We start from the raw sequence: 26,094 nt of genomic DNA, 5'->3' as shown, positions 1-26,094 counted from the left end.
TTGCGCAAGCGAAGTGTAGGGAGGACACCCATCCTTGTTGTCGCACTATATCTTGCAGGCATTGCGTATCACACACCGCAGTAGGCGGGTAAGAGAAATTTCGTCCAAGACTTGCTTCAATGATCTTCATGAAAACAACGGAAATTTGTCGGTGAGGGTTACGGTGACGGAGGTATTACAATGACGACCGGTGTCATTCGGCGAGGTAAAAGAGAAGAAAAATAATTGCGCCGAGCTTGATCAACCGGGCACAACGTTTGCCGTGCTGGGGTCTTCCTTTGAAGTTACTGCAACGCGGTTCGCTTACAGCCGCAATGCTTGGCTGGTGGTGACTATGCGTAATGATCACCAGTAGGAGTGTGATAGGCGAACATCGCAATTCCCACACAACAAGTCACGAGATTGAAAATCCTCCTTACAGATGTTGCGTCGAAGACTCCACATGACCTACTGCGTACACAGCGGTGAGAAATGTAAGGGTTTTCAAGCGGCAACCGGCAGTTACAGAATCAACGGCTTTTCCCTTTTGCGCGACAAAATCCGAGGACCTGGTTATAGTGACAAGGGACAACGGTCAAATCGCAACGGCGTCCGTGTCGTAACGGTGACAGCTTGGGTACACCGCTGAAGGTGACTCACATCGAGTGACCTAGTCGCCGAAGAGGTTCCCAAAAAAAGGCCGTCAGCGTGGATGGATTGACAGCGGGCTTTTCCAGCGCTGGGATGTGATAGGCCCCAGCAAAGTAAGGCTGCATGCTCTGCCCGCGGACCCACGATCTGCGAAAAAGGAACGTGGTTTGTGGAATTGCGGACGTGAGTCAGAATGATCTGCCAGGGATTGAGCAGCATGCATGCACTCGGACGCACACAGAAGAGTTGCGTGGGCATGTGATTGATGCGCGCTGGCTTGCGTAAAGTTGATGTATCGAAGGACGACTGCAGGTTTCCACACGTTGTACGCACGGTAACGCGCAGCCTGCGTCAGCCGATGGCGTACATGGAATGCCTCGCGTCTTGCAGGATGAATTAACGTCTGACAGACGTGGCTAACTGTGTACTTCGCCCTACCTAGCACGATCGGTGCTGAGAGAGTTTTGATAGCTAAGCGATAGGTCTGTGTGCTCGTGGAGGACCGATTGCATGGTTGTTCAAGTCCGTATTCATCAGACCGGAATGCAGCCTTGTCGTCTGGGGCCAATAACTCAAGCTTCAACAGCAGAGGACGAGGGACAAAGGCGCAGTTCGAAAGTCTAATTGCTTACTGAGCGCCATCAAGGCGCAGGACTCTGGTCGTCAGCTCGGACAGGCGCAAACTATACGTTGCAAGCCGAGCCGTGTCTGTTCGCCTACTGCGAACATTCGGCATGCTCATCCGAGTATCAGAGATCGAGCACGTTCAGGGTGCTGCCACTTTTGGTGAGACTGCCCCCAACGTGGTGTGGGCGGACCCGCTCAGGCGAGTGGAGATTGGCGTCAGATTGCGGCGTAGGCACGACAATGGTACTTAGTGCGCAACCGCGGGATGCGCTGCTTGATGTTGACGATGATGATGTTTGAAGGAGGGGTACTGTCCTGCGGGAGATAGTGTATTGCAACCTGGCAGACCGCTAACGGCTGTGGAGTTGCGGGCACGTCTTGCTGAGCGGTGAAGTCGTGCAACATGCAAAGCTGTAGTAGTGAAGGACGGTGTTAATCTAGCGTCTTAGTGGTCGCACGTCTGCGTACGACTAGCAATGCAGCTGGTGGTTGGCTTTGCGTATAGAGGAGTCATCTGCCTCAGCTGAAAGCAGGGCATGGATTCCTAAGAGCATGCACTTGTGCCTGAACGGCTACATGGCCGTGGTTGGAGCTAGGTAAGCGCAACCGAGCCAAACCACCAAGAACGGCCCTGCCAATATTCGCATTCGTGGTGTGAGGCCGTATCCGTCTTGCTGATTAGCGTTCCAAGTTGAAGCTGCGGCAAGTATCGACGTTCCTGCACATGCCGGGGTGGTGCCGTGATTTCCAACGTGAACCGGTCACACGGAAGGTTTCGGTAGCTGCGGGACACTTGAATATGCAACACGGTTAAACGAGTCGACTTATTGGCCCTCGACTCAACTTGTCAAGTCTACGTCACACAGCCCACGTGTGTGCGGCCAAGCGCTTGCAATGTACAGGTGCCTGATTGTGGAGGAGGCATACCTGATCGCTCGAACATGCTGCAGCGCTTGTGAAGCAACGGTGGATCCTATCACAGCCATGTGCCTTAGCGGTTAGCTGAGGTGGTGTGCAAGGGAACTATCGCGCGCGCGCTGGCAACCTGGCGGCGTCTCTAGGCAAACGTCTCTATCGGAAGATGCCCTGGAAGATGCCTTGGAGGCTTGCCCTCGACTGAGCATGGCTTTTAGCCCCCAAATGGAAAGGGAAAGCCGAAGGATTAGTGAACAGGGGACTTTGAATTCAACTGCATGCGAGTTTCACTGTGGACGAGAATAGAACAAGTATAAGCGTAATTGATCTTAGATCAAACAATTAATGCTACGAGACGATATTGGGTATTCCTCCTGGCTATGATGCCGCCTAACCAGTAATAGAACTCCAAGAACTAATGATGCTATGATGCCACACAACCAATCCCAAGCGCCAACTAATGCAAGTCTAAAGCAAGTAATACGCTCAATATTAGAAGGACTGTGATGTGTATATGCCAAAGTAAAGTAGGCGTCTATAGAGAAGGATCGTTCCGGACACCCGAACCAGCGTGTGTGGGATATGCAATCGTAGCCGGAAGTGAGACGAGCGGATCCTGGTACATGCAGCAATGCCACATGATAGCAGGGCGTAATAACGTGGAGGCTTGCGATGCAAGGTAGACTGGCGTCGAGTCGCTTTCCGAAGACAAGCTTAGTCTGCTTTTAACCGGAAATCGCGGCGGATGTCAGGTGAGTGACAAGGAGTTGTTCTGAGTCTGAGGCACAGAGTGCGCCAAAGATCAGGTAGTACTGGATGCTGCAGATGCACTGCATGATGGCGGCATACCAGGCGGCAAGGTGCAGATCGATGTCGGATGATAGAGTAGTAAGGTGGGTCGCGTTGAGGATGCTCGGTTAAGGATGCGGAGTTGATATCGATGTTGAAATGCGCCAAAGCCAAGTGTAGGTCGAACAAGACAAAAACGAGGTAGAGAGTTCATGTCCTCTATTTCGATGGGACAGGAGGAAGAGGGCGGGTTGGTGGTGGGCCAGGGCAAGGTGGGAGGTTCTGCGATGCCATGTTGGACTCGTCGTAGATAGTGGCGGCCATTGTGTTGGTTTGTGAGGATGAGCTGTTAGGCTGGTGTTGAGCGGAAGTGTTGAGTTGGTTGTTGGAGTCTTCGTTGGATGACGATGATGTTGTAGTGGTAGTGGTAGTAGGCTGTAGAGATATACTCTTTGTGTTGTAGTCTTCGGCTCTGGATGATGAAACGAACACTCCGATGGTGGGGGGTCAACGTATTTATGTTTGTGCTCAGATTGCAGACCCCCAAAATGTCGGTCAGCTACGTACTTTGACGATGTGTGTAATAATGCTAGGCAGGGCATGGCACGGCCCAAGCGGTGAAAGAGGCGTTGGGCTGATGAGCAGGAAAGGGGTGGCTCCTGGCTTGTGCATAAGCTAAAGCACGCCGAAACATCGCTGATCCTGGTCACTTAATGAGCAGGGGGGAGAAGAAACACGAACTTGCGCGTTACCGCCTTGTCGTTTCATCGGCCTCGTGACAGCGTGAAGATCGTGTTGATCCAATCCTGTCGCAGTATTGTCGCCGTCGCGGCATGTCGTTCATACAACACATCATCCTCCAGGCAAGGCAGCAGGCCCAGCGAGGCATGATTGACCCACGGGAAGTGTCTGCGCTCATCTGACATCACTTATTCCCTGACCACTACCGTGCTCTTACTAGCAGACATGCCTAGTGCGAACGGTCGTGAGGAATGAAACGTAGCCCTCCTTTTCATCTTGACGGTGCGCAGGGCTGGCATGCATCAGTCGCCGCCTTGGGGCCGCTTGTAAGAGGGTTTGCTTGCGAGCGCATCAGGAACAGGCATCGCTCGGTTCCTGTTGCCGTGCGTGTCAAGAGCAAATTCTGACACATTGACAGTAAATTTCCGTCACACAATTTGCGACGTCGCCTATTTGCCAACGTCGGACACACCCACCGACCTCCAGCGCAGGAAGATCTAGCGCCTATGCCGACCTTCTCCCGTGCTTCTTTGACGCTTCTACCCAATTTCGAAGCCCCCTAGAATTTTCCGCTCCACAATGTCCACAGCTGCTGGCGCCCGTGCTGGCGGTGTGAGGTCAAGGCATGACTTTGCTCTTGCTATCCTGAATCAGTTGGCCGGGGTATACACGTTTGTTCGTGGGCAGCTAGGCTGAGAATGCAAAGCACCGCACAAAGGCATGTCATGATTATTTTTGTCTTTTTGGTTTGCCGTCTTCGCGCAACTCGTATTAATCCTAGCTCGCGTTTGTGTCCGAGGTAGGAGTAGTTACCGACGCCCAGTGTGCCCTGTTTCTCAAAGTGTTCCGGCGACCGCAACTGGCTGGTAGTGGCTGCTCGATAAAGGTTATCACAGAAGCTCGGCTGGTCCGGAAGGAGAGAGTTGAACGGGCGCCATGCAGCCACTTGGCGCAGCTGTCAACCAGTCTTAAGGGACGGAGGGAACACCGCTGCTCGCTTGTTGCAGCTGGCCAAACTCCACGTGGACTGGTCAGGGTTTACGTCTGACTTCAGATAGGCGTTTGTTTGATTGACATTCGCAATATGCCACCTTTTACCCCTGCGACCTGCGAGATGAAAATCACGATTATCGAAGCGTTTACAGTACCCTGAAAGCCTGTGCGCAACAAGCAAAAAAGATTTCCCTTACCCACCAGGACTGGGGAGAAGATTCTGGCGATGCGCTCATCGTTGATAGTAAGCGATCAGATTTACAGGGGCTGCTGGTGCGTCAAAACCTAATGCAGAAAGCATCGTCCTCACCATCGCCACCCCCTTCGGTAGTTCATTAGTTCAGTCTCAACGCTTCTCAAAAGCTGTCGTTTCAGCACAGTGGGGAAGGATTGCGCATATGTTACAGTCCAATGCGAAAGACAAGGCGACATGGTGTCAAGCTACAGAGCCAAAGATCTGGTCCCAGGAAAAGACGTTTTCGGCTGACAAGCGTTCCAACCAACTGGCCAGCGCGGAGAGACGAGAAGAGACCGAGCGTTAGTCTGTCTGCCGTTGATTGACAGGTCATCAGTTTGAAGCCATGCCCCTAGAAGGGTCCCTTGAAGCTGCAGGCACGGCTGTCTACCAAGTAAAATTAACGGCGGTTTTTGACCGACATGCTTTTCATCTCATGTTGCTTGAATCAATAAGCCTCTCGCAATTCTCATGCAAGCCTGCTCACAACAACGATCACGATGTTCGCGTTGGCGCAAAAAAGTACGTAGTATTGGCATTGAACTCTATCCACCGGCTCCGTATTCGTAGTGGTGGCTAGTCGATCACAACGTCATTGTGAATAAAAGTCTTGGTTTTCCCGTGTTTTGGCAGCCATGGTCCGAGAACGATGGATTAAGCTGATCGTCATCAGCAGATCAATAGCTTGGTGCGGAGAACGATGTTCAGGCACGTTGCTGCAGGTACGCGCAACATTCTCGGCGCCGCTACCGCACCTTATGTGGCTTACGCGCCTTCAATCTCAGGCAAGAGCGAGCATGCGAGCACGCTGCGCCACCCATTTTGGGGCCGGCGAGTCCGATGCGCTACTGGTGAAGCACTCAGAGACTCAGAGGAGACAAAGACGAGAATCCAGATGGGTATTCGCCGGGAAAGCACCGAGTCTCAATGCGCCAAGGCAACGGTTCCCCAGTGCTGTTTTCGATCAACGAGCTGTCCGACGCAGAACTCAGCGTTGCGATCGAATAAGAAAAGAATAGACCCCGGTCATAGGTGCAGTATGTAATACGTCTAGTCGTTCCGAACAGCCGACTCTCCAACAGTGAACACATCAACCCTCCCTATATGCTCAGTTTCAGGTTCATTGTCCTCATCAAGCCCCGGATGCGATATGGACCATGTTTGCAGCGGAAATAAGAAAGACGCGCACGCACAAAATGGTGCGCGAATATCGTGGCGTATGTTGTACTCCTCTGGGAAAATGGTTCACTAAGCCACCTAATGCGCAGGGACTTCCTGAAGAACCGCGCATTTATCCGGTGTGATGGTTCAGCACAGTGCGTCCACGTGGATAAGCCTGTCAAGAACCCATCGTGTTCAGGGTCGGCGAATAGTGGTCGGCGTTGTTATTTTCGTCCCTGTCAGCTCGCACTCGTGTCAGTCGGCAACAAGATCCGACTGTCTTAACTCGATGGCGGTCATATAGTACAGTGATGCTAATTCTATTCACATAGTGTCCTCATCGTCGTCGAGCTGCTCTGCCACAGCTTGTGTCGAAACCCAATTCTCTAGCATAGCCTGGCTTGAATTTGCACCACTTGGTCCTGCCACGTTTCGTGCGCCACGGCGCTTAATGACAAGACACAGTATACGGCCGTAGATACTGAAGCCATCATATGATGTGTTGAGACCAAGCTTCTTCTTATCATCCGCATGTGTCTCCTCGTCACTATCCTGGTCTTCGTCCTGTGTACGAGCCTTGGTCCGACGTCGATTGGTGGGCTCAGGGACAAACAAATCCGAACCTTCGCTATCGCTGCGATTGCTGAGTGCAGCATCCTCATCCTCGTTCCTTCGGCGTCTTTGACGTGCTGAACGCTTAGGCTGTTTCCCAGGTTGGTCAGCTGCCGGGATGTCAGCAAGATTGATGGGCTCGTCATCGTCTTCTTCTCTGATAACGATCGGATCTGCGCCATCTTCGTTGATAACGACAGGCTGATCGCTAGTTCCACTTGTCAGCCAGTTGGTGAGTTTCCCGGAATTGCTTTGGATGCGGGCCTTGTCTTTGAAGATCTTTTGCTTGGTCAGAACGGAGTGCCGGGAGGATAGGTCCGTCAAAAAGATGGAAACCTCGAAATCATCTGACGTGAGGTTAGCCGTCTGAGTAAGACTGCAGCATCAATGCGGGGATGCCTGTACTGTGGATACGATATCAAACTTCCATGCAGCTTACCTTCGACGACGACGTCCTTTACTCCCTTCTTTTTAGATTTGGCACTACCTCGGCCTCTACCCCGCTCGTTTTCCTCTCGGAGCTTGGGCAGTACAAGCGGTCGTATAGCCTCAATGACGCGTGGTAGTGCTGGGTCGTCGCGCTTCAACAGCCATGCCTCAGCATCAGCGGGTCGGTCAAGATAGATGCGAACCTCGAGAACAGAATGCTTTGTAATCCGTAGGTATCGTCGAAGTGGTGCCATATCAAAGGACTAGAGAGTGTAGCGTTGATTCCCGATGTTGACGATGTGAGTAAGTGATTGCAACTGCCAGCATAGACACGGGCGATGATGATGCGTGTTCACGTGCGAGCGTTCCGACGCTAGTTCCGATCGGCATGCGCAGAAGTTGATCGGAAAGTGGGCGTCAGCGCATCACAATCACACACGACGCACCACAACACAGCACTAGATATGGTGCTTGAGCTTCATGTATGGGGCCCAGCCTTTGGGCTTTCTTCAATAGAGCCCGAATGCATAGCCACAATCGCCTATTGTCAGCGTGTCATCCCCAGAGGAGAATGGTCACTGGTGGCCGAGCACAACCCCACGATTGGCACCACAGGTACGTGATCCATGACTTATCGTGTCCAGAGCAGGCCCTTACACACTCGCAGAGAGCTTACCGATACTCTTTGATGACGACGTCGCAACAGCCTCCGGCTTCGAGGACATTGTCGCATACCTTCGCAACCACCCTTCAGTCACCAATGACCTTGATGTCAACTTATCAAGTCGACAGCAGACCGATAGGACTGCGTAGGTACCGATCCATGAGTTGATATATGTATTCTTACACGTTTACAGTTTCATCACATTTCTACAATCTACAGCAACCCCTCTGATCGACCTGTCCCTCTACGTCTCTGCCGAAAATTACAACACTATAACCTCGTCTGCGTATACTGCCATCCTCCCATGGTATGCCAACTACACCGTCCCTCCGAAACGACGGGATCTCGCTAGAGCTAGGACGGCGCACATGGGATTGAGTAGTCTAGATGTGGATACCACAGCCGAAGAGGGGTTTGCGCCAGGTCGAGGTACCGCTTCGTCCGAATATGAGGCTGCCAAGCGGGCAGCCGGCATACCTACCGAAAGCCAACCAAATGCCATGAGCATAGGGCGTGGAAAGGGTCTTGGCGGCCTCTTAGGTGGTCAGGTGTACGCCGCACGATTCAGACTTGATGCTCTATCAGGCGAACTCTTGGACCCGTTGTCAGATCTACTCGGAAAACACGACTACCTCTTCCGTGGGGACAAGCCCTCTAGTCTGGATTGCCTTGCCTTTGGATACTTGTCCTTGCTGTACTACCCGCCAGTGCCCCAGGCATGGCTCAGAGAAACTCTCCAGACCAAATACCCACGCATTGTAGCATACATAGGTAGGCTGCATGAGAACCTATTCCGCAGTGAACAGGTGAGCTCTGCAGATATCTGGTCTGTCTCCGCCGGTGTGAAGAAGACGCCAAGAAGTACATCTTTACCGTGGACGGCAAGATCAGGAACTCTCGCTTCAAGTACGCTAGCCGGCGCAAAAGAGATCTTGGGGAACATTCCTGGATTGTCCATGTTCTCACAGCGAAAAAATGTCATTGTCTCGGAGCCGCTGGCATCATCGAAGCGCATTCGATCGGAGCTGCCCTCTGCGCTGTTTATCAACACCCTCTTGGGTGTGACAACCGTGTTCGCAATAAGCTTAGCATCCCTAGCTGTGCACCACCGTCGGTCACCTCGGGAGGGCGAACTCATCTTTTGGGCTCTGCGTCCTAGCAGTGGCCTAGGCGAAGCTGGAAGTATACTCAGCGTCTTCGCCAATCAGCTTCACGATGGAGCATTGTATTCCCAGATTTGAGTACGATGAGTTGACGATATACCCCAATGTTTTATGCACGCTTTATACATGGTCAGTTTTGGACCTTGGGAAAACCAAGATTCTGCCACTGGTCAATGCTTGCTATGGCATGACCTAGTTTAGAACCAAGATAGTCACTTTCCCACCAGCGTTGTTCAAACAGGTCGCGGAACGCCCGGCTTTCGAATCACACACCCCTCTCGAGTTGCCTCATCGCTTCTATGGATTTGCCACATCGCACAAACTTGAGATGATCGTAAAATGAGATGGCAGGACCCTTAGTAGATACACAACGTGGATGCCAATTGACTTGGATGACTGCTTGTAAGGGTCTAGGGAAAATGCATTCTTGGTAGCGTGGTTGTCATGGCGCCCATTGGGTCCCGGAGCCAGGCACACATCAACGTCACATCAGCCGGAGAGGACATAGCCACTGGCGCCAACTGTTCTAGCCTTAGCCTAGATCAGCGCAAGCAGGGCGACTGCTGTCTGGCTGTGTATGCAATGTGGCATGTATGCGCGTACAATTCGCAGAGAAGGGTCGCAATTGAAGCATTGAAGTTAAGCAAAATGCAAGGATACCCTACGCTGATCAAGGATTGCCAATGTCGCAGTGTGGAGGATGTGCAAATGATTTGAGGGTAGCGTGTCCGGGAACATGATCGCCGCGGGAGGGTGGGGCTAAGCAAGGTCTACGTCATTGAACTCCCCTAAACAAAACCTCCGTCATACTGCGACATCTCTGCGCCTTCCCTATCAACACAACACCTAAAAAACTTCGTACCCGGCCTCACCCTTCCAACTCATACTCGATATATCACTACAACACCGACGCCAACATGCACCGAACATACAGCATGCGCCAATCTCGCGCGCCCACGGCGTCGCAGATTCAGAGCCCCCCGCCACCTTCGTCCTCGACCAAGAGCGGGCGCTTCTTTGGCAAGGCTAACATTGGTATGTCTTCCACTTTAGAGATTTTCTGCATTCGCACCGTTTTTGTTTCGTGCGAAAAATGAGCTATAAGGACTGCGCAGTGCCGCCTTCGCACACCGCGTGAATAGCGCCTTGTCGCATAATGCAGCAACAGCACGTATTCCACGAGTGGATCTCACCGGATGGTCACTACAGTGTTACAAATATCATTGTCTATGTTATAGTTGCTAACTGATTCTCTGCTGTGTAGGCCACACCTTCCGCCACAAGTCTGCCGGTGCCTTCGGACCTGACCTTGCGAAGAAGTTGTCACAACTTGTAAAGATGGAGAAGAACGTCATGCGCAGCATGGAGCTGGTTTCTAGGGAGCGTATGGAGGTCGCAGTAAGTTTGCACTGCCCCTGTGCAACCCTACGTAGTACTGACTAGTCACACAGCAACAACTCTCCATTTGGGGCGAGGCTTGCGACGACGACGTCTCTGACGTCACTGACAAGCTCGGAGTTCTCATCTACGAAATCGGTGAGCTCGAGGACCAGTATGTTGACCGCTACGACCAATACCGTGTCACTATCAAGAGCATCCGCAACATTGAAGCTTCCGTTCAGCCCAGCCGTGACCGTAAGTTAATCACATGTGTACCACCAGAAAGACGCTTACAGTCGTATAGGCAAGCAGAAGATCACCGACCAGATTGCCCAGTTGAAGTACAAGGAGCCCAACTCCCCCAAGATTGTTGTCCTTGAGCAGGAGCTCGTACGTGCCGAGGCCGAGTCTCTGGTCGCCGAAGCCCAGCTTTCCAACATCACTCGTGAGAAGCTCAAGGCAGCTTTCACTTACCAATTCGACGCCATGCGCGAGCACTGCGAGAAGCTGGCCATCATCGCTGGCTACGGAAAGCACCTCCTCGAACTTGTCGACGATACACCAGTTACTCCTGGAGAAACCCGTCAAGCTTACGACGGCTACGAGGCTAGCAAGGCGTGAGTCAACTCTCCTTCCTTGCCCCAAGAAAAACATCTACTGACACACTACAGCATCATCCAAGACTGTGAGGATGCTCTTACCAACTGGGTGTCCCAGAATGCCTCCGTCTCCTCCAAGCTCTCCCAGCGATCGCGCACCCTTTCTCAGCGCCGCCGCAACCAGAACCGCAACATGGGTGAGGGTGTCGACCTCTCTGGCCAAGACCAGGCTCTCGACAGGGAGTCTGGCCTATGGATCCCCGCCGAGCAGCACCAGGGCAACGGTTACGACGACCGTGAGGACCTTGATGACGATGTTAACTCGACCATCGCTAGTGAGCATCAGCGTGGTCGTGAGGACGAGAGGATTGTTGCTGCTTAGATGTACCACTGATGATTTGAGCAGTGTTTCACTCTCTGTCAACTAATAGTCCGTCTTCGCAAGGACTGGCGACTTATACCCCTGATGGAATGAGCGATGGCACTGCAGTTTTGGATCCGATATATCCGTTCCATGCGGCTTGGGCGATGTGATTGAAAGCTTTCTGGTTATCAATCTCACTGGAAGCTGAGGTCTAGTTTTGCGTATACGGATTTCATGACTTTTTGACGATTTTCAACGCGTGGTACGTTTATAGGAAGTTTGCAGTAATATGATAATGAGAATAATATACACGCTTCTCTGAAGAAACGAGTTACATTTGCAGTCTTTGGTGTCAATTCCGTCCTCTCAAGTCAAGACCGGCTTCCAGTAACGGCGAATGTTAACCCGAACGTAGACTAGGACCACAAAGATAACTGTCATATCCAAGAGATGCGTCCTCGAGGCGGCGCACACGCCGAAATTCCTTGTGCATTCTCTGCGCATCCGGCTTCCCCAACATAGAATGCCATCGGTCATTTGCCGACGACCCACTTTCGGCGGGTGAGCAATACTCCGCCTTGCCGGTTTTGCTCATAGTGCGGGGCAACCAGGATGAATATCAATGACCGAAGACGGGTCTTTTGCCGGACCAAGGCCACTTTTCCTGGGGAACGAGAGTAGTGCGTGACGTCGGGCCGGGTGGGGTGATATGAGAGATGTACGTGGTCGATGTTTTATCTTTGATATTGTGACTCCAAACCTTAACTTCATGATCTATATCTAATAGACCTTACTTGAGAAAGAGCTAGACATTGGTTGTAGTGGAAGAAACAGGAAAACGACAGTTTCTCACTCCAGTTACTGAACACGATTCCAGCACAGTGCTCGTTGACGTTTAGCAATAGAATTGCTAGAGATTACCTTGGAAATATTGAACGACGAATCCGCTAAAACACAACAACAATGTCATCCAAGCCTGAAATCGGCTTCTGTGGCCTGGGCGCCATGGGAATGGGCATGGCAACACATCTCGTCAAGCAGGGCTACCCTGTAACCGGTTTCGACCTCTACCCACCTTCGCTCGAGAAGTTCAAGGCCGCTGGTGGCACTCCATCAACTTCACTCTCGGAGTCCGCAAAAGACAAGCCTTTCTATATCGTCATGGTCGCCGCTGCTTGGCAAGCTCAGCCTGCGCTTTTCGATAAAGACGGCATTGTGGGTGCGCTACCAAAAGGTGCTACGCTCTTGCTGTGCTCGACAGTACCCAGTGCATACGCGAAGAGTGTAGAGAAAGAGCTAGTAGATATCGGCCGGGACGATATCTTATTCATAGATGCGCCTGTTTCTGGTGGTGCAGGACGAGCAGCAGACGGCACTTTGTCCATCATGGCTGGTGCTTCGTCTGTGGCTTTTGAAAAAGGCCAATGGTTGCTAGAGGAGATGTCCGCACCCTCCAAGCTCTTCATTGTCGATGGCGGTATTGGCGCAGGTAGCAATATGAAGATGGTTCATCAAGTCCTTGCGGCAGTTCAGATTCTTGCTCTCAGCGAAGCATATGGTTTCGCTGCTAGGCTGGGCTTGAACGGCAAGGATGTGTACGATAAGGTGCTGGGGAGTACTGGGTGGAGCTGGATGTTTGAGAATCGCAGTCAAAGGACTTTGAAAGAGGATTATTTCCCAGGGGCAAGTGCTGTGACTATCATTCTGAAGGATACTGTGAGTAACTCCGTGTCTTCCAAAATTCCATTTTCGGAGAGACGAGACGACATGACTACGTGCTGACAAGGAATACAGGGCATCATCACATCTACAGCTCGCAGTGTAGCGTTCCCAGCAACCCTTTGTTCAGCCGCAGAACAAGTCTACTTCTCCGCGCTCGACCGAGGCTGGGGAGCTAACGACGACGCTGGCATCGTCCGCCTATGGACTTCTGAACCCGTCACCAGCATCCAGAGCAATCTCTCAGCCGAAGACAAAGAAGCAAAACTCCAGCTTGTCGTCAACCTTTTAACCGGTATTCACCTCGTTTCTGCGGCGGAAGCCATTTCCCTAGCCAAACACGTTGGCATTCCTCTGGCACAATTTTACGAGTTGGCCTGTGATGCTGCAGGCGGAAGTAGCATGTTCAAGGACGCAGGTGCGAAGATGATTGCGGTTTTGGAGGGCAAAGAAGATGGCAAAGGGAAGGCACTTGGAGGGTACGCGGAATCACTGAAGCAGGCTGTAGATGAGGCACAGGCGATCAAGTGTCCTGTGTATCTTGGCACTGGCGCCTTGAATCTTTTGTTGCAGACAGGGAGCGAGTTGAGTTTGGGCTCGTTGCTCAAGTGCTATATGCCTTAGAGCTGGAAGAAGCATTGTGCACAGAGATGTCAACAATCAATCTGGATTGATTGGCTTGATTGATTCGAATCAATCTGCTCATTCAATCAAGCCAATCTCAAGATTTTTTTGCATCAATCAAGCCAATCCGGATGTTTTTGTAGATCTTTTACTTAGTTAGGCTAGCTAATTACCTATTTAGGAAGGTAGCTTCTATCAATCCTATCAATTCAATCTACTTATTTTGAAAGAGCTATCAATTCAATTCAATCTGGGGTGCTCAGATTGATTGGCTTGATTGTTGACAAGTCTGATTGTGCAGCCGAGCGACACTATCAAATTTTCTGCGAGATGAAATTGAAAGCATGTCTACATCTAGTCTTTTGTGGTGATGGTGACAGTTCCCACCTCTAGACCCTCTGCCATAGCCGTGATTGTCAGGGAGCCTGGTTTTCCCTTCTTCGCCTTCACGATAGCCAATGCTAGTCCGTTGAATGAATCTCTCTGCAGAGACTGGAATGGAACAAAATCTGCTTCGAACCCATTGTCCGTAGCAGCAATCTCTCCCGGCCCTTCGATTGCGAAGTCAATTGTGTGGTGAGCATTGCGCACAACATTCCCTTCACCATCCACCACTTCCAACGTAACGAAAGAAAGATCCAGCCCGTCAGCCGAAATCTCATCTCGATCAACCGTAAGCCTTAATGCGGCTGGTGGCCCAGTTGTGCTCACACTTTCCGTCGCCCATTCCTCTCCACCCTTGTACGTTACCACCTTGACCTCACCAGGCTGATACACAACCTCATCCCATCTAGCCCTATACTCGGACGCACTGAGGCTTTTCCTCCCTAGAGACACACCATTCACCCATAGCTCAGCCTCTTCAGCATTTGTAAACACATGCACAGGCGTCACCATGCCCACTCTCTCAGCCCAATTCCAATGCTGCGGTACTATATGTGCGATTTTGACATCTGGTCGCCACCTTGCCTGATACAGATAATACCGATCCTTTGGAAATCCAGCAAGGTCAATAACACCAAAATAGGAACTGCGAGCGTCGTAGTATGGCTCCGGCTCGCCTAGGTAGTCCCAGCCTGACCATACGAATTCACCGGCGACAAAGGGATTCGCGTCTTGCGCGGCAAATACTTTGTCGGCCGAGGAACCAAAGTTTGCGGTATGGAGCTCGTAGGCGGAGACATAGTAGAGAGACGAGTTTCCACCGCCATTTGTGTCGTTCACGGGGGCGCTATTGAGGTCTGTGACGGGGAAGAGATAGGTACCTCGTGAGCTTAGTGCAGCCGCAGATTCGCTTTCTGCTATCAGTTTGTCCGGGAAGGCATCGTGGAAGGGTTTGTACTGCGGTGGGGTCCGCGTGCCGTTTGTGAAAGAGTACTGAGGTGTATCGCGGATACCTTCTCCCTGGTAGTTCAAGCTCAGGATGTCGAAAGCCTGAGGGAAGGTCATGTTTGGTTTCGCTACATTCATGGACGCCGTGACGGGTCGGCTAGGATCTTCAGATTTGACAATGTCGTTCAGTAGGCGACCTATCTCGTAGCCTCGGTCTCCGCAGCATGTTTGCTCGCCGACTTCGTTGCCTACGCTCCAAGAATAAATGGAAGGGTGGTTGCGATCCCTTCGAATAAAGGACCGAAGATCAGCTTCGTGCCACTCGGGAAAAATAAGGTGGAAATCATTGTCTGTCTTCTTTTGTTCCCAGCTGTCGAAGATTTCGTCCATGACTACAAAGCCCATGCGGTCGGTCATGTCGAGAAGCTCTGGTGCCGGTGGATTATGCGCCATGCGGATAGCGTTCACTCCGAGTTCTCGCAGAGCCTCCAATTGGCGTTTAGCTGCACGATCGTTCCACGCGCTCCCGAGAGCTCCAAGGTCATGGCAGTGTTGGTCTACGCCTTGGATTCGTAGGCGTTCCCCGTTAACGGAAAGCCCTTCTTCGCCACTGTAGGTAAACGACCGGATGCCGAAGTGTGTCTCGTACGTGTCGATTGGAATACTACTGTTGTGGCTCAACAGGCTGGTAACAGCGACGTACATATTCGGCTTTTGGTTTGGCGGAGGTCCCCACAAATGAGGGTCTTCAATTGCAACTGTAGCGTTCGCAGATTGTTTGCTTCCGGACAGCATTAGACTTGTCCTAGGAAATTCTACCACCTTTTCTCTCATCTTCTTCACCTCCGCATCGTAGATGTATATGTCGGTAGCAACTTCAACCTCTTGACTCGCATTGTCTTTGGCTTCCACATGGACTGAGATGTCGACAGTCGCAGCTTCTGCACTTACATCTCGTGTCGAAACATGGACCCCCCAATTGGCAACGTGAATCGGCTGGACCTTAGTCAACCAGACATTTCGGTAAAGACCAGCACCTGGATACCATCTCGAAGAGTCTATGGGATTGTCGAGCCGGACCACCAACTGGTTCTCGTTGCCTGGCTGCAAGTGAGGCGTGAGATCAAGACGAAATGAGTTGTACCCATATGGCCAACCGCCTACCAAATTACCATTGAGCCAAACCATAGCGTAAGACATTGCACCATGGACATCAAGGTAGATCACCTTTCCCGCATCTTCATTGAGAATTGATAGCTTCTTTCGGTAATACCCTACTCCTTGCGACGGTAGCCTTGCCATGCCACCTGTGATAGGAGTTGGATCTCCGATGTAGTAGGGTCCTTTGATTGCCCAATCATGCGGCAACGTAACATCCTCCCAAGAACTGTCGTCGAAGGAGGTTTGTATGTACGGAATGTTGACGATAGGGCTGGCCGTCGGGGCTTCATAGTGCTTCGACACATCTTGTATGAATTCGTTGGCGCCTGGGAGAATCCATGGTCTCAAGTATGTGACATTCCCTTGAGGCGTATCGGTGCGGTTGTCGTACGTGATCCCATCCGGGTTCTTCTCGGATCGCCAGAACCGCCAGTCTGTATTGATACTCACGCGTTCACGACCGGTAAATGATGTATCGTAATTTCGTGTTTGTACAGCATATGCTCCCACTAGATCGTTATATAGGGATAAGAACCCTAAGCAAATGAACCTAGCAGCCATGCTAGCCGTTTAGCGAAGCTTTGTTCGCCTCAGAAGCTATTGGCCATGCCCAAGACCTTATAGTCCCTTTGATAGCGAGAGGACCAACTACTGTAAGAGGAGCTGGAATATGGTCTGCTGCGTCACTCCCCCTCATGCGTAGTCGGTATCTTCCGCGACGGTTATGAAAAATACTTGGGATGAGATATTAGCCTGAGGAGCCGCAGATCTACCTCAGAAACTACCCTGATCAAGACCAGGTCTTCATCTTTCTCAGGTACGGGTACTTCCTCTCCGCATCAAAGGTAGCAATCCTCTCCACAAATTATCCTCCAATAACGTTGTTTTCCGCTAGAGCATCATGATGGGCGCTCGTAGTCGGAATACGATACCATGTAGAGAATCTGACTACGTAATTGTGTCGGCGACACTTCGTACAAGACCGTTGTTGATGAGCATATTCGAGGGGTCGGCTCGGTCGAACAACCTCCGGCTGGAACTACCCCACACATTCCCCAAAGCTAGGAGCGACTTCCCTGCCCTATGTCAACAAAGAATCTCGACGTCTGTGAAAAACGCTGTGAACTAAAACATCGAAGCATTAAGAACTCCTTTATCTGCCATTAGGCTTTGCATCGACATCGCACTCAGTCCAAGTTTGCATTCTTCAGCATCTCTCGCGTCTTGTTATACTTAGTCACCAAGCTGTTGGAACAGGCAAGTGCATATGGTGACGGAACGAACCGCGAGAGCTCTCGCAGCGTTTCATCGAGTTGAATTTCGTCTGTCCCAGAAGGTTGACCGAACAACCGGATCAGCCCCTCTACACTCAGGTATCCACATCGAAGACCCGCCTTCTAATTAGGCTCGCGGACGTTGTTTTCCACAACTTGGTGCTTCTTCTTTGTCCTCCCATCCATAGCGACTGCTATACGACGGCGCTGCGTCCGAAATCATGCTTCCGTTCCACCACGTGTCGCAAGAAGCCTTCTTCAATCCTATGCCTATTGAGTCAAAGCATATCCCATGCAAACTAGCTGTCCCTGACTCTGGTGAGAGCCCTATCTATGTAGGTAGGGGTATATTCGAATCCGGTGCTGGCACTCTGTAGCTGATGATCTAGCTCGTGGCGCACTCGGGATGGGGTCGTGATGGGTTTCGACGTATTCGAGGTGGAAAGGTCTACGGAGTCTTGAAGTCACTGCGTCTTCTCCAGCATCATGTCCGCATATCCATCTCAAGATCTCTGGTCTCTCTGCTCAAGTCCTGCACATCGTCTTGAGCCATTATTTGTGCGCTGGCGTCTAGATCTTGTATGACGTTCTCTAGGCCTCGTACTAGGGCTTCTATTTCGGCACGCTGTGCAGTAACAGTCGACAGCAGCTCGGTATTCGACTGCTGAGTCTCCACGAGCTTAGTGTTCATCTCTGTCGCTTGCTTCTCGAGGTAAGGCATGAGGTGCGCTAAGTGTATTTCGGCCGGGGTAAGGGTATGGGGTCTTTGATGATGGGTTAGTATTTAATAGCGACAGTTAATGGTGCTTTTGCAGGACTCACGGCACAGGTGTCTCAACGGGTCCACCGTTGGCGCTCGCTTCGGCGCGCCTCTTTCTTAATTTCGCATCTTCTATGCACTGGTCTAGCGAGTTGAGAAGCTTAACAACATTCCTCCTCTCCATGATGTCCTCGAAGTTGGTCTTCCATGTCCGGTCCAGCTGATCCACGATCTGCCCTCTCAAGTTGTCTAGTACCTCTGGGCTATACTGCGCGGCCGTAGGGAAACACGAAGCAAAGTTCTTGGCCGAACACTTGTCTAGGGTCGCTTTTGAAGCCTGATTGAAGACATTGATCAGACCTTGTGCGCGCGGGCCAGGAGCATCAGCAATAGGTCGGGCAGGTATGGGAGACGGAGAGCGTGACTCTGGGTTCGTAGCGGTAGGCATAGTGGTGTAATCGTGAATCAGTATGGCGGGTGGCAGTCTGGCGTGGAGCGGTCCAGTGAACGTTATCTTTGTCGCATTGCCCTCATCGCAACCCAAGCGTGTTTACCTCGAGGCGCGCTAACCAATACACGTGATGGCGTGTCCCGCTAACCCAGCCCCACTTCCCCACAACCATCTCCAACAACTTTTTGTAACTTCCCTAATGTGTCTCTGTTCCTGGCATCGATTAAGGACGATCAACATGACTTTTACACAGTCTTCGGATACATCCGGTAGTTTAAACTATGCTGGCAGTGGTACAGACCTAAAACGCGTCATGCCACGGCGAGGTTATGGACCCAAGTTCATCCACAAGCCGACAGCATTGCGCGAGTCTGGCAACATTGCCCGAACGAGCGCCAAACGCAGAACAGACACCTCTGGAGCTCTATGTAATACACTGGATTTGTACAGGAGAACTCTCGAACAAACCTAGCTTTCTTATTATCGACTAACCTCACTTCTAATATTTTAGCAAAGGGACAAGGTTGCAAATCACGGCTCCCTTCAGACCTAAACATGGGGCCGCTCATTACGGACATGGCTATCAGAAACCAAGCCGTCGAATGAATACAAAACCACTAATGAGCGCGGCTGGGGTTCAAGATCCTAAGGAAGTCAAACAACCGAGGAGCTTACCGGATCAACCCCCATGTGTTTATCGTGCAACTATTCAAGACACCGACCATCGGACCATACCCTCACTCCCGTCACAGATACTCCACTTCCAGAACGACCAAGCTGAGCCTGCGAAGATAGATCATGCAGCTGAGAAGGAACCAACCATTAAGGAGTCAGGCTCAGTCCTAAAGAAGCGGGCTTTCAAAAAGAAAGAGGCACGCTCTGAGCGAAATGCGAAGAAACGTATCTTTCGGGAGTACGAGGAGCAAGTCATGAACGAAGAGCGCACAGCCAAAGAGAAAACAAACATCAGGGTGACACGCTCAGTCACGAAGAGGCGGGCCGCCACAAGGGAGGAGATGAAGCTCGGTGGAAATGTCATGTTCACCGTACAGCAGGCTATTACCGTATACAAGAGACAGAAAAAGGATGGTTTTCCATTGGATCTACAGGTAAAAAGATTCAGGATAGGATGAAGGGCAGAAAGAGAGGTGACAGTGACCAGCATGAAACCTGGTAGAATACCCCGACGGGAGTCTTTGCAACAGAAACCGATAGCCCAAGGAAAGGAACCAGGATGAATTGGGTGCTTGTCAGGTACACTGTACCGCGGGGGGGGGGGATTCTCGCTTGTCAACGCACGCAAGGCAAGTATGACTACCCGTTAGACATAGGGTAGCAAGCAAAATCCCTTGACTGGAAGCTTCAATCTATCAGTAGCATGATCTCTTGACCCACGATTGAAATCGTTCGTGTTTGCAGACGTGATGGTAGACATAAAGAACACCATTGTATGCAAGAAAATCTTTGTTATGATCAAGGTCAGGCATGTGATCCTTCGTCAGCGATGGAAAAAGAAGGATTAAATTTTCTCCCTAGCATGTCGCTACAACGAGACACAAGGATGAATCGCAACTATCAACGATGAATCGACCATGTTCCACAAAGCAAAGCGCTAATGTGCATACATCTACTCTTCGAGGTAAGAAAGCTTACGCATCTCACCCAACCTCGTTCTAGCCTGTGCAAGCGAGTTCTCGAGTTGCAGAATCTCGACCTAAATTGATCTGTTAGTACATGTTCCTCTTCAAACAATGTTCGGTGTTCACATACCTGCTGCTCCATCTGGCGAACCTTGAATTCGTGGTCGCCCAACTTGCTGTAGTCGACTTCCTGGCCTTCGTCCCTGTTCTTCTGGGCGATAATCTCCTGTACCTGCCTGACGAGCGACCTGCAAGCCGCCGTGACAGTCTTGGATGCACCCTCGAGCCTGTCTTGCGTCTTGCTCATGAAGCTGGCCTTGACACGACTGGCAGCCACCAACTGAGCGGTGGAAGCAGCGACGTCGTTGGAAGCGACAATGAGCTGCTCAGGCGAGTTGCGACCGGAGATGACACCGTCGGCGGTCTCGATGAGCATGTTTGTCGATGTGGCGACGGCCTTGGCAGCACTGATGAGACCTTCGGTCCAGCGGTTGTGCTTCTTGTAGAACTGCGTCTTGGACATGCTTCCTCGGCCTTCGCGAACAATTTCTTTCTGCGATTCTGTCGCTGCCTTGATGAGCTGAGCAATCGCATTCGTGACGGCGATGGCGGCTTCGAGGATGGAGTCGTGGATCTTGAGCTCGTAGGTTGAGTACTGGTCCCTTGGCTTCTTCATCAGCTTCGCCAGACGCTCGGCCGCCGCGTCGATGGCGTTGGCTGCCTTGGTCAACTCGTTGTCAACCAGATCGCCAAGGTCGCCAGAGGCATTGGTGATCTTGCTCTTGGGCGCGAACGCGTCTGCAAGCTTAGACAAGCTCTGCAGGTTGCGCACAACCTCGGTGCTGTTGTTGATGACAACGTTGATCTTCTGCTCTGCGTCCATGTCGTACATGCGCACTGACTGGACGTTACGGAAGAACCTGATGGTTGACATTGCAGAAGTCCTTGCACCACCAATGAGCTGGTCGGCCTTGTTCTCGTCAGAAGCGAATCGCGTCAATCCCTTGGTGTTCACCAAAACATCAACTATCGCGCCACCAAAGTTGTTAACGGCGTTAATGACCTCAGCGTGCTTTGCGTTCGGCCCGTCAGCGATGAAGTTGTTGAACGCGGTCGAGAATTCCATGGTACATGTCGATGCCCTCTCAATCTGCGAGAGCACATACGGACCAGTAGCGTTCTGGTTACCAGCCTGCATAGGAGAGTCCAGTTCGTACAACGCATCGTCGACACGTTGCACACCACTTTGGAGGACCGAGTCGATGATGTCGTTGATCTTCTGAAGACTGTCTTGGATAAGGGTATCCAAGTGGCCGTCCAGGACATCATCGTTCGTGCCGGCATTGAGCTTCAGCTCGTTGAGTTCGAGCAGTGTCTGGTCCATACCGGCACGGAAGATCTCCAGCTCCTCCTCCTTGTCACGCAGTTGACGCTCCAAGTCAGAATCACCTTCGCGGTACTTCATCTGGAACTCATCTAGCGTACGGGTCTTGTTTCGCAGCGCCTCCTCAAGATCTGCAATTTCTCGGTTGTGTCTCGACAGCATTGCCGAGAGTTCTGAGCCCTTGCCGCGCTCGAGGTTGTCGGCTCTATCCAGAGCAGCGCGGAGTTCCCGCTTCAGTTTCTCAGTCTCCTCGCGGTGACCACCAGTGTGGCGGTCCTTCTCCATGAGTGCTCGGTCGCGCTCACGGATCATATCTGCCAGCTCCAAGTTCTTGGTCTTCAGTTCGCGTTGCAGCCTGTCCCTGCTATCAATGGCTTCCTGGGCTGAGTTTGCCTTGAGCTGAACTGTCTTGAACTTCTGCAGCAGTTGAAGATGCTCATGACGCAGTTGCGAATATAGCTTAGCCAACGACTCGTACTTTGATCTCCATGTGTTGAGCTGCTCCTGAAGTGCCCTTATCTGATCGTCTCGCGAGCCCATTTGCTGTTGGAAGTTTTGATTCATTTGGTTGATCTCGCCTTCTAGAGCCTTCATCCTCTGGTCGTATTGTTGTAGCATGAGCTGGTCGCGTTCGTACTGTGCGCGCGCATTCAGGTTTTCCCGCTCAAGCTCAGCAAGACGCCCCTGTGTCTGCTGTTGATACTGATCGCGCATGAGTTGCTCTTGCGCCAACCGAGCTTGTTCTGCCTGGAGCCTTTGTTGCTCTTCGAAGTCACGTTGTGCTTGCATCGCTTGCTGTTGCTGCTGCTGTTGAGCCTCCTCCCATTGTCGCTGTAGTCGCTGCTGTTCGGCTTCGTATTCCTCTTGCTGCCTACGCTGGTTGTCTTTCCAAAACTCGTTGATCGGCTCTGGGTCGACCGAGGGAGCGCGTGTGGGTTCCGCAGGCTTTTCGTTTTGTGGTCGTTTAGGTAGCGCCGGCGCACTCTCATCTTCAGAAAGTAGGTTTGGTGGTTCTTGTGGCAGCTTTGGTACTGTGATGAGGTTTGTCAGGTATCGCAGATTCGAGCATTCGTAGTAGAACTTGACGAGACGGTAATGCTGCGCATCGTATCGTCCGCGTAGAGGCGAGAGCGCTTCATCGTCACCGAGTGCTACACTGGTTAGCTGGGTTGCAACTTGGCCGAAGTCCTGTCACTTACTTGTATGCATCGCGCGCAGCATGCTAGTGATGAACTTGTAGATACCATACGACTCCTGAACCAACGGCACTAACGCCGCTATCCTGCACTCATTGTTCGCGCCGCTTCGGAAGTGAGAGAAGATGAGCTTCTGGAAAGCATCGATCTGATCCTGTAGGGTCATAAGGTCCGAAATGGTTTCATACCCCTCGTTGGGGTCGTTGATCGACTTCAAGCTGATGTACTCCTCGTATTCGAAGGTTCCTGTTCCAATCAGCCCAATGCTTGTGCCCTGCTACCAACTTTCGTACCATTGAACTCCGGGTGTTGTCGGTGGAAGGCAAGCTTGGCCATGAGATAGTAGATGTACTCGGAGATAAGCGGCGCATATCCTCGCATGCCTTCGCCGACTGAGGAGCCGCGTGATAAGCTCTCAAGCCAGCTGGTGTTCGATTGCGCCTCCTTGAGAACGATGGGATGGCCTTCCTGTAGGACCTTGTGGACCGTAATGAGCGCTTTGAATGTTTGCACCTCGTCGGCGAGAATTGGCTGCCTGGAATATGCTATCAGCATTGGTCGCAGTTTGGACACTATGGATGCGCCTTAGTTGACCTACACTTTCATGCCCTGCCAGAAGGAGGCAGAACTCTTGTGGTCCCACGTGTAGACAATGCATGCTCGCACATGTTTTCCTGTGCCAATATAAGCCTCGCTCGCGATCTCGGGGGGTTCGGCACGTACTCTTGGGTGAGACCTCTTCGATGCTTGTGGCTTTACGAATGTTTATGGCAAGCTCCGACTCCTGCCTGTGGTATTCTTTAGCCTGTACTCTGAACAATGCAGCAACGGGTTCCTATGTGTGTCTGGCCCAGTCCGGCATGATGGTGATGGTATACGTACTTCCCCATGTCCACGTTGCGCGAGCTTCCGTAGAGCGCCATCTTGCTCGCCGTAAGCCCCTTCTTGGTTTAGTTGTTGGTGGTATCAGGTAACTGTAGAAATGAAAGGCTGTGGGTCCGTGTCGAGAAGGCGCGCAAAAGTAATGCGCAGGAATGAGGAGGTGTGGGGATGAGTTAAGTGGTTGCGCTGTTGGGGTCAGTCAACCATCAGAGGAGCTCCTACTACCTACTCGACCGACCCTGGGAGGTGGTTCGTGCTGCTTGGCGCTTCGTCATCGCCTTCACCCGCGACGAGGCATCGCACGCGATAATTGGTTGCTGCCCAACTAACCTTCTTACATTTCCCATTGCATCCTAGAAGTACTTGCAGGTAAAACCTCTTTACTCTAGCCATAATCCCCCTAAGGCGTGTCTTGCGCAACCCGTGCCGCGAACTCCTCCCCCCGGGCTGTGCATCCTGGCATAAACTGTTGCCTTCGCCATCGACTAACAACGCATACGCGGCTGCATGCGCAACCGCCTCGGAGTCTGAGTTGGCATTTGTGATGGAGGGTGAGAGGATGCATCTTCACTAAATGGGGCTGCATGGCTTCGCTGCATGCACCCTCGAACCGCGAACTGTACCGATCACGCATGGCCAGCGCAACGATCATCAGGAACTGCTATGTCATTTTACATGATATGCTCGGATGCGACTCAAGGGTATAAACGCCATACAATGCTACTAGTAATACAATATTGATGCCCTATGACGCCGTGACGAAAGGCTGGACAACTTAAACCGCCTCACTTTTACCTCCCTTGCTGAGATATGCTGCCATAGGGTCGGCAGCCATTGTCCTTTTGCGGCGATACTCTTCCATTTCTTCTTCATTTACGCCTCCAGTCATCTCGTCGAGAGCTCGTTTCCGACTGGCAGCATCGCTTTTCTCTTTCTCAGCGCGGTCTGGAGCATTCGGTACGTGTTCCTCGAGAGCCGCCTCTTCTTTCCATGCAATCTCTTTGGGAACTTCGTCCAGGTCAGCACCGGTTCGCATCCGGTCTGCTAGCTCAAAAGCCTCCTTGCCTGCCTCGCCTGTGCAGTACGAGTTCTTGACGGTGGAGTGACAGCATGCAAAACCCCATTGGAAGTTTGACCACCAACTGCCCCAAACTGATGTGTGGTTGTTTAGTAGTACATCCTCTGGATACTTGGACTTTGCCTTGACTTTTGGTGCACCCTTGATGCCGCCCCGCTCGTCGTACTCGACATATCGCTCGTTCTCTGTGACAGCCGTCTTGCGGAGTGTGTCGTCAGTGAACTTTTCCTGGGTGCCGTACTTCTCGGCCAGGGCCTTCTTCCTGGCTGCGGCCATCTCCTCAGCCTCCTTCAGCTGTTTCTTCCGCATGACCTCGCCAGATGTAGGATTGGCCTGCAAATGTAGTTTGTTTTTGTCTCCGCGCTCCTGTGTCTCCCAAGCATATCGCTGCGCCTTCTCAAACTCGGCTGCATCTCCAGAGGCCTTCATGAAGCCCTCTTCTGCTACCAATTGGGCTGCGTTGTCGGCTGTTGCACCGCTGTCAACCATGGAGCGTGTCTTGGGGTCGTATTTGGCCGAGTCTAGATCCAGGTTGAGCAGGTACTTTGCAGTGTCTTCTCGTAATCGCAAATTGCGCGTAGATGTGGCTTGCTTCCTTCCCATGTCTGTCTCAGCGTCGTATTTGTCGCCCTCGTCTTCGTCGTCAGACTTGTCACCCTTTTCAGCTTCTTTTGCCTTCTTCCGGATCTCCTCCATGGCGTTGTATTCCTCAATGACTTCCTCAAAATGCGATGCATCGTAGCCATTCCATCGATCGCGCTTCGCATCGAACCCTAGTTGCACGTCCTGGATGACCTCGTCTGCCTCGATGTTCTTGCCCGTGAACTTGGCGCCTGCCTTGCGTGGCCGGCTTAAGCAGTCCTTCTTCTTGTGCGTCATGGCTCCGCAGTTCTCGCATGCGCCTTTGCGGAATTTGGTCGCAGCCGGCCCTACCTTCTTCCCGCGATCGTACCATTTTGAATCTTGCTCCTGCTTCTGTAGACGCTGATGCTCGAGGTAATCGGTGTTGTCCTCGCCAGTCTCGTCGACTGCGTAGAAGGGCTTCTTGGAGATGAAGGAGGGGATGTATTCGTTGCGCTCTTTCGCCGCGGCAGACACGTCGGGCTTCTTGGGTTGAGAGGGCGGCATGTTGGTCTTGGTGTGATGCCTCGGTCGCGTTGAGTGGTCAAGGTTGTCAGTGTTGGTAGAAGCTTTAGGTTGGCGGCGAAAGTGGATCGCGAATTAGTGGCGTAGGGCTGCAGCGTCGATCTCGCGTCTCACGGGACCACGCGCATTCCCGTCGCGACTTGTT

General features: G+C 51.9%; 9 protein-coding genes across 9 annotated transcripts; 3 read left to right on the top strand and 6 right to left on the bottom strand.

Annotated features, from left to right (window-relative positions):
- Window positions 1-2,972: 2,972 nt before the first annotated feature.
- On the bottom strand, window positions 2,973-3,644 carry CC77DRAFT_6606 (hypothetical protein). The gene has a single exon (XM_018532641.1). The coding sequence runs from the start codon at window positions 3,561-3,563 to the stop codon at window positions 3,090-3,092; it is 474 nt and encodes a 157-aa protein (XP_018391214.1). The 5' UTR covers window positions 3,564-3,644; the 3' UTR covers window positions 2,973-3,089.
- A 2,771-nt stretch (window positions 3,645-6,415) lies between these two features.
- Window positions 6,416-7,386, bottom strand: CC77DRAFT_978028 (hypothetical protein; the record flags this gene model as incomplete). Its single annotated transcript, XM_018535990.1, has 2 exons — window positions 6,416-7,079; window positions 7,118-7,386. The coding sequence occupies 2 exons, from the start codon at window positions 7,384-7,386 to the stop codon at window positions 6,416-6,418; spliced, it is 933 nt and encodes a 310-aa protein (XP_018391213.1).
- A 174-nt stretch (window positions 7,387-7,560) lies between these two features.
- Window positions 7,561-11,439, top strand: CC77DRAFT_951837 (hypothetical protein). The gene is made up of 8 exons (XM_018535400.1): window positions 7,561-7,747; window positions 7,800-7,941; window positions 7,990-8,868; window positions 9,894-9,994; window positions 10,224-10,357; window positions 10,411-10,594; window positions 10,644-10,956; window positions 11,011-11,439. The coding sequence occupies exons 1-8, from the start codon at window positions 7,597-7,599 to the stop codon at window positions 11,318-11,320; spliced, it is 2,214 nt and encodes a 737-aa protein (XP_018391212.1). The 5' UTR covers window positions 7,561-7,596; the 3' UTR covers window positions 11,321-11,439.
- Window positions 11,440-11,956: 517 nt separating this feature from the next.
- On the top strand, window positions 11,957-13,830 carry CC77DRAFT_1015157 (oxidoreductase-like protein). The gene is made up of 3 exons (XM_018523973.1): window positions 11,957-12,020; window positions 12,180-13,018; window positions 13,097-13,830. The coding sequence occupies exons 2-3, from the start codon at window positions 12,266-12,268 to the stop codon at window positions 13,643-13,645; spliced, it is 1,302 nt and encodes a 433-aa protein (XP_018391211.1). The 5' UTR covers window positions 11,957-12,020; window positions 12,180-12,265; the 3' UTR covers window positions 13,646-13,830.
- A 157-nt stretch (window positions 13,831-13,987) lies between these two features.
- Window positions 13,988-16,869, bottom strand: CC77DRAFT_1068465 (glycoside hydrolase). The gene has a single exon (XM_018529079.1). The coding sequence runs from the start codon at window positions 16,697-16,699 to the stop codon at window positions 14,000-14,002; it is 2,700 nt and encodes an 899-aa protein (XP_018391210.1). The 5' UTR covers window positions 16,700-16,869; the 3' UTR covers window positions 13,988-13,999.
- Window positions 16,870-17,896: 1,027 nt separating this feature from the next.
- On the bottom strand, window positions 17,897-18,620 carry CC77DRAFT_923968 (Nnf1-domain-containing protein; the record flags this gene model as incomplete). The annotated part of the gene is made up of 2 exons (XM_018533774.1): window positions 17,897-18,176; window positions 18,235-18,620. 2 exons carry the CDS (start codon window positions 18,618-18,620, stop codon window positions 17,897-17,899), a joined length of 666 nt encoding a protein of 221 aa, XP_018391209.1.
- A 623-nt stretch (window positions 18,621-19,243) lies between these two features.
- Window positions 19,244-19,756, top strand: CC77DRAFT_1055912 (hypothetical protein; the record flags this gene model as incomplete). The annotated part of the gene is made up of 1 exon (XM_018527864.1): window positions 19,244-19,756. The coding sequence occupies one exon, from the start codon at window positions 19,244-19,246 to the stop codon at window positions 19,754-19,756; it is 513 nt and encodes a 170-aa protein (XP_018391208.1).
- Window positions 19,757-20,115: 359 nt separating this feature from the next.
- Window positions 20,116-23,930, bottom strand: CC77DRAFT_1015154 (ANTH-domain-containing protein). Its single transcript, XM_018523972.1, has 7 exons — window positions 23,726-23,930; window positions 23,567-23,631; window positions 23,442-23,517; window positions 23,137-23,378; window positions 22,847-23,089; window positions 20,394-22,798; window positions 20,116-20,337 (listed from the first exon to the last, which is right to left on the bottom strand). The coding sequence occupies exons 1-7, from the start codon at window positions 23,764-23,766 to the stop codon at window positions 20,251-20,253; spliced, it is 3,159 nt and encodes a 1,052-aa protein (XP_018391207.1). The 5' UTR covers window positions 23,767-23,930; the 3' UTR covers window positions 20,116-20,250.
- A 442-nt stretch (window positions 23,931-24,372) lies between these two features.
- On the bottom strand, window positions 24,373-26,000 carry CC77DRAFT_1015153 (pre-mRNA-splicing factor SLU7). Its single transcript, XM_018523971.1, has one exon. It carries the CDS (start codon window positions 25,929-25,931, stop codon window positions 24,501-24,503), a length of 1,431 nt encoding a protein of 476 aa, XP_018391206.1. The 5' UTR covers window positions 25,932-26,000; the 3' UTR covers window positions 24,373-24,500.
- Between the last annotated feature and the right edge of the window lie 94 nt (window positions 26,001-26,094).

Source organism: Alternaria alternata, assembly GCF_001642055.1.
Source record: "Alternaria alternata strain SRC1lrK2f unplaced genomic scaffold CC77scaffold_1, whole genome shotgun sequence".
Lineage (NCBI taxonomy): Eukaryota > Fungi > Ascomycota > Dothideomycetes > Pleosporales > Pleosporaceae > Alternaria > Alternaria alternata.
The sequence above is the reverse complement of the archived record's forward strand: the minus strand, read 5'-3'. Positions and strand labels throughout refer to the sequence as shown.

What these genes read in the sequence shown, in the direction of transcription:
- CC77DRAFT_1015157 (XM_018523973.1), top strand. Translation starts at nt 12,266, where the DNA reads ATGTCATCCAAGCCTGAAATCGGCTTCTGTGGCCTGGGCGCCATGGGA. An exon ending in CTATCATTCTGAAGGATACT is followed by an intron (nt 13,019 to 13,096) that starts GTGAGTAACTCC and finishes CAAGGAATACAG; the next exon opens with GGCATCATCACATCTACAGC.
- CC77DRAFT_1015154 (XM_018523972.1), bottom strand. Translation starts at nt 23,766, where the DNA reads ATGGCGCTCTACGGAAGCTCGCGCAACGTGGACATGGGGAA. An exon ending in CGAAGAGGTCTCACCCAAGA is followed by an intron (nt 23,518 to 23,566) that starts GTACGTGCCGAA and finishes ATATTGGCACAG; the next exon opens with GAAAACATGTGCGAGCATGC. An exon ending in GCTGCGCGCGATGCATACAA is followed by an intron (nt 22,799 to 22,846) that starts GTAAGTGACAGG and finishes TAACCAGTGTAG; the next exon opens with CACTCGGTGACGATGAAGCG.
- CC77DRAFT_1068465 (XM_018529079.1), bottom strand. Translation starts at nt 16,699, where the DNA reads ATGGCTGCTAGGTTCATTTGCTTAGGGTTCTTATCCCTATATAACGAT.
- CC77DRAFT_6606 (XM_018532641.1), bottom strand. Translation starts at nt 3,563, where the DNA reads ATGCCCTGCCTAGCATTATTACACACATCGTCAAAGTACGTAGCTGAC.
- CC77DRAFT_1015153 (XM_018523971.1), bottom strand. Translation starts at nt 25,931, where the DNA reads ATGCCGCCCTCTCAACCCAAGAAGCCCGACGTGTCTGCCGCGGCGAAA.
- CC77DRAFT_951837 (XM_018535400.1), top strand. Translation starts at nt 7,597, where the DNA reads ATGGTGCTTGAGCTTCATGTATGGGGCCCAGCCTTTGGGCTTTCTTCA. An exon ending in CTCTTGGGTGTGACAACCGT is followed by an intron (nt 8,869 to 9,893) that starts GTTCGCAATAAG and finishes CCGAACATACAG; the next exon opens with CATGCGCCAATCTCGCGCGC. An exon ending in CGTTCAGCCCAGCCGTGACC is followed by an intron (nt 10,595 to 10,643) that starts GTAAGTTAATCA and finishes ACAGTCGTATAG; the next exon opens with GCAAGCAGAAGATCACCGAC.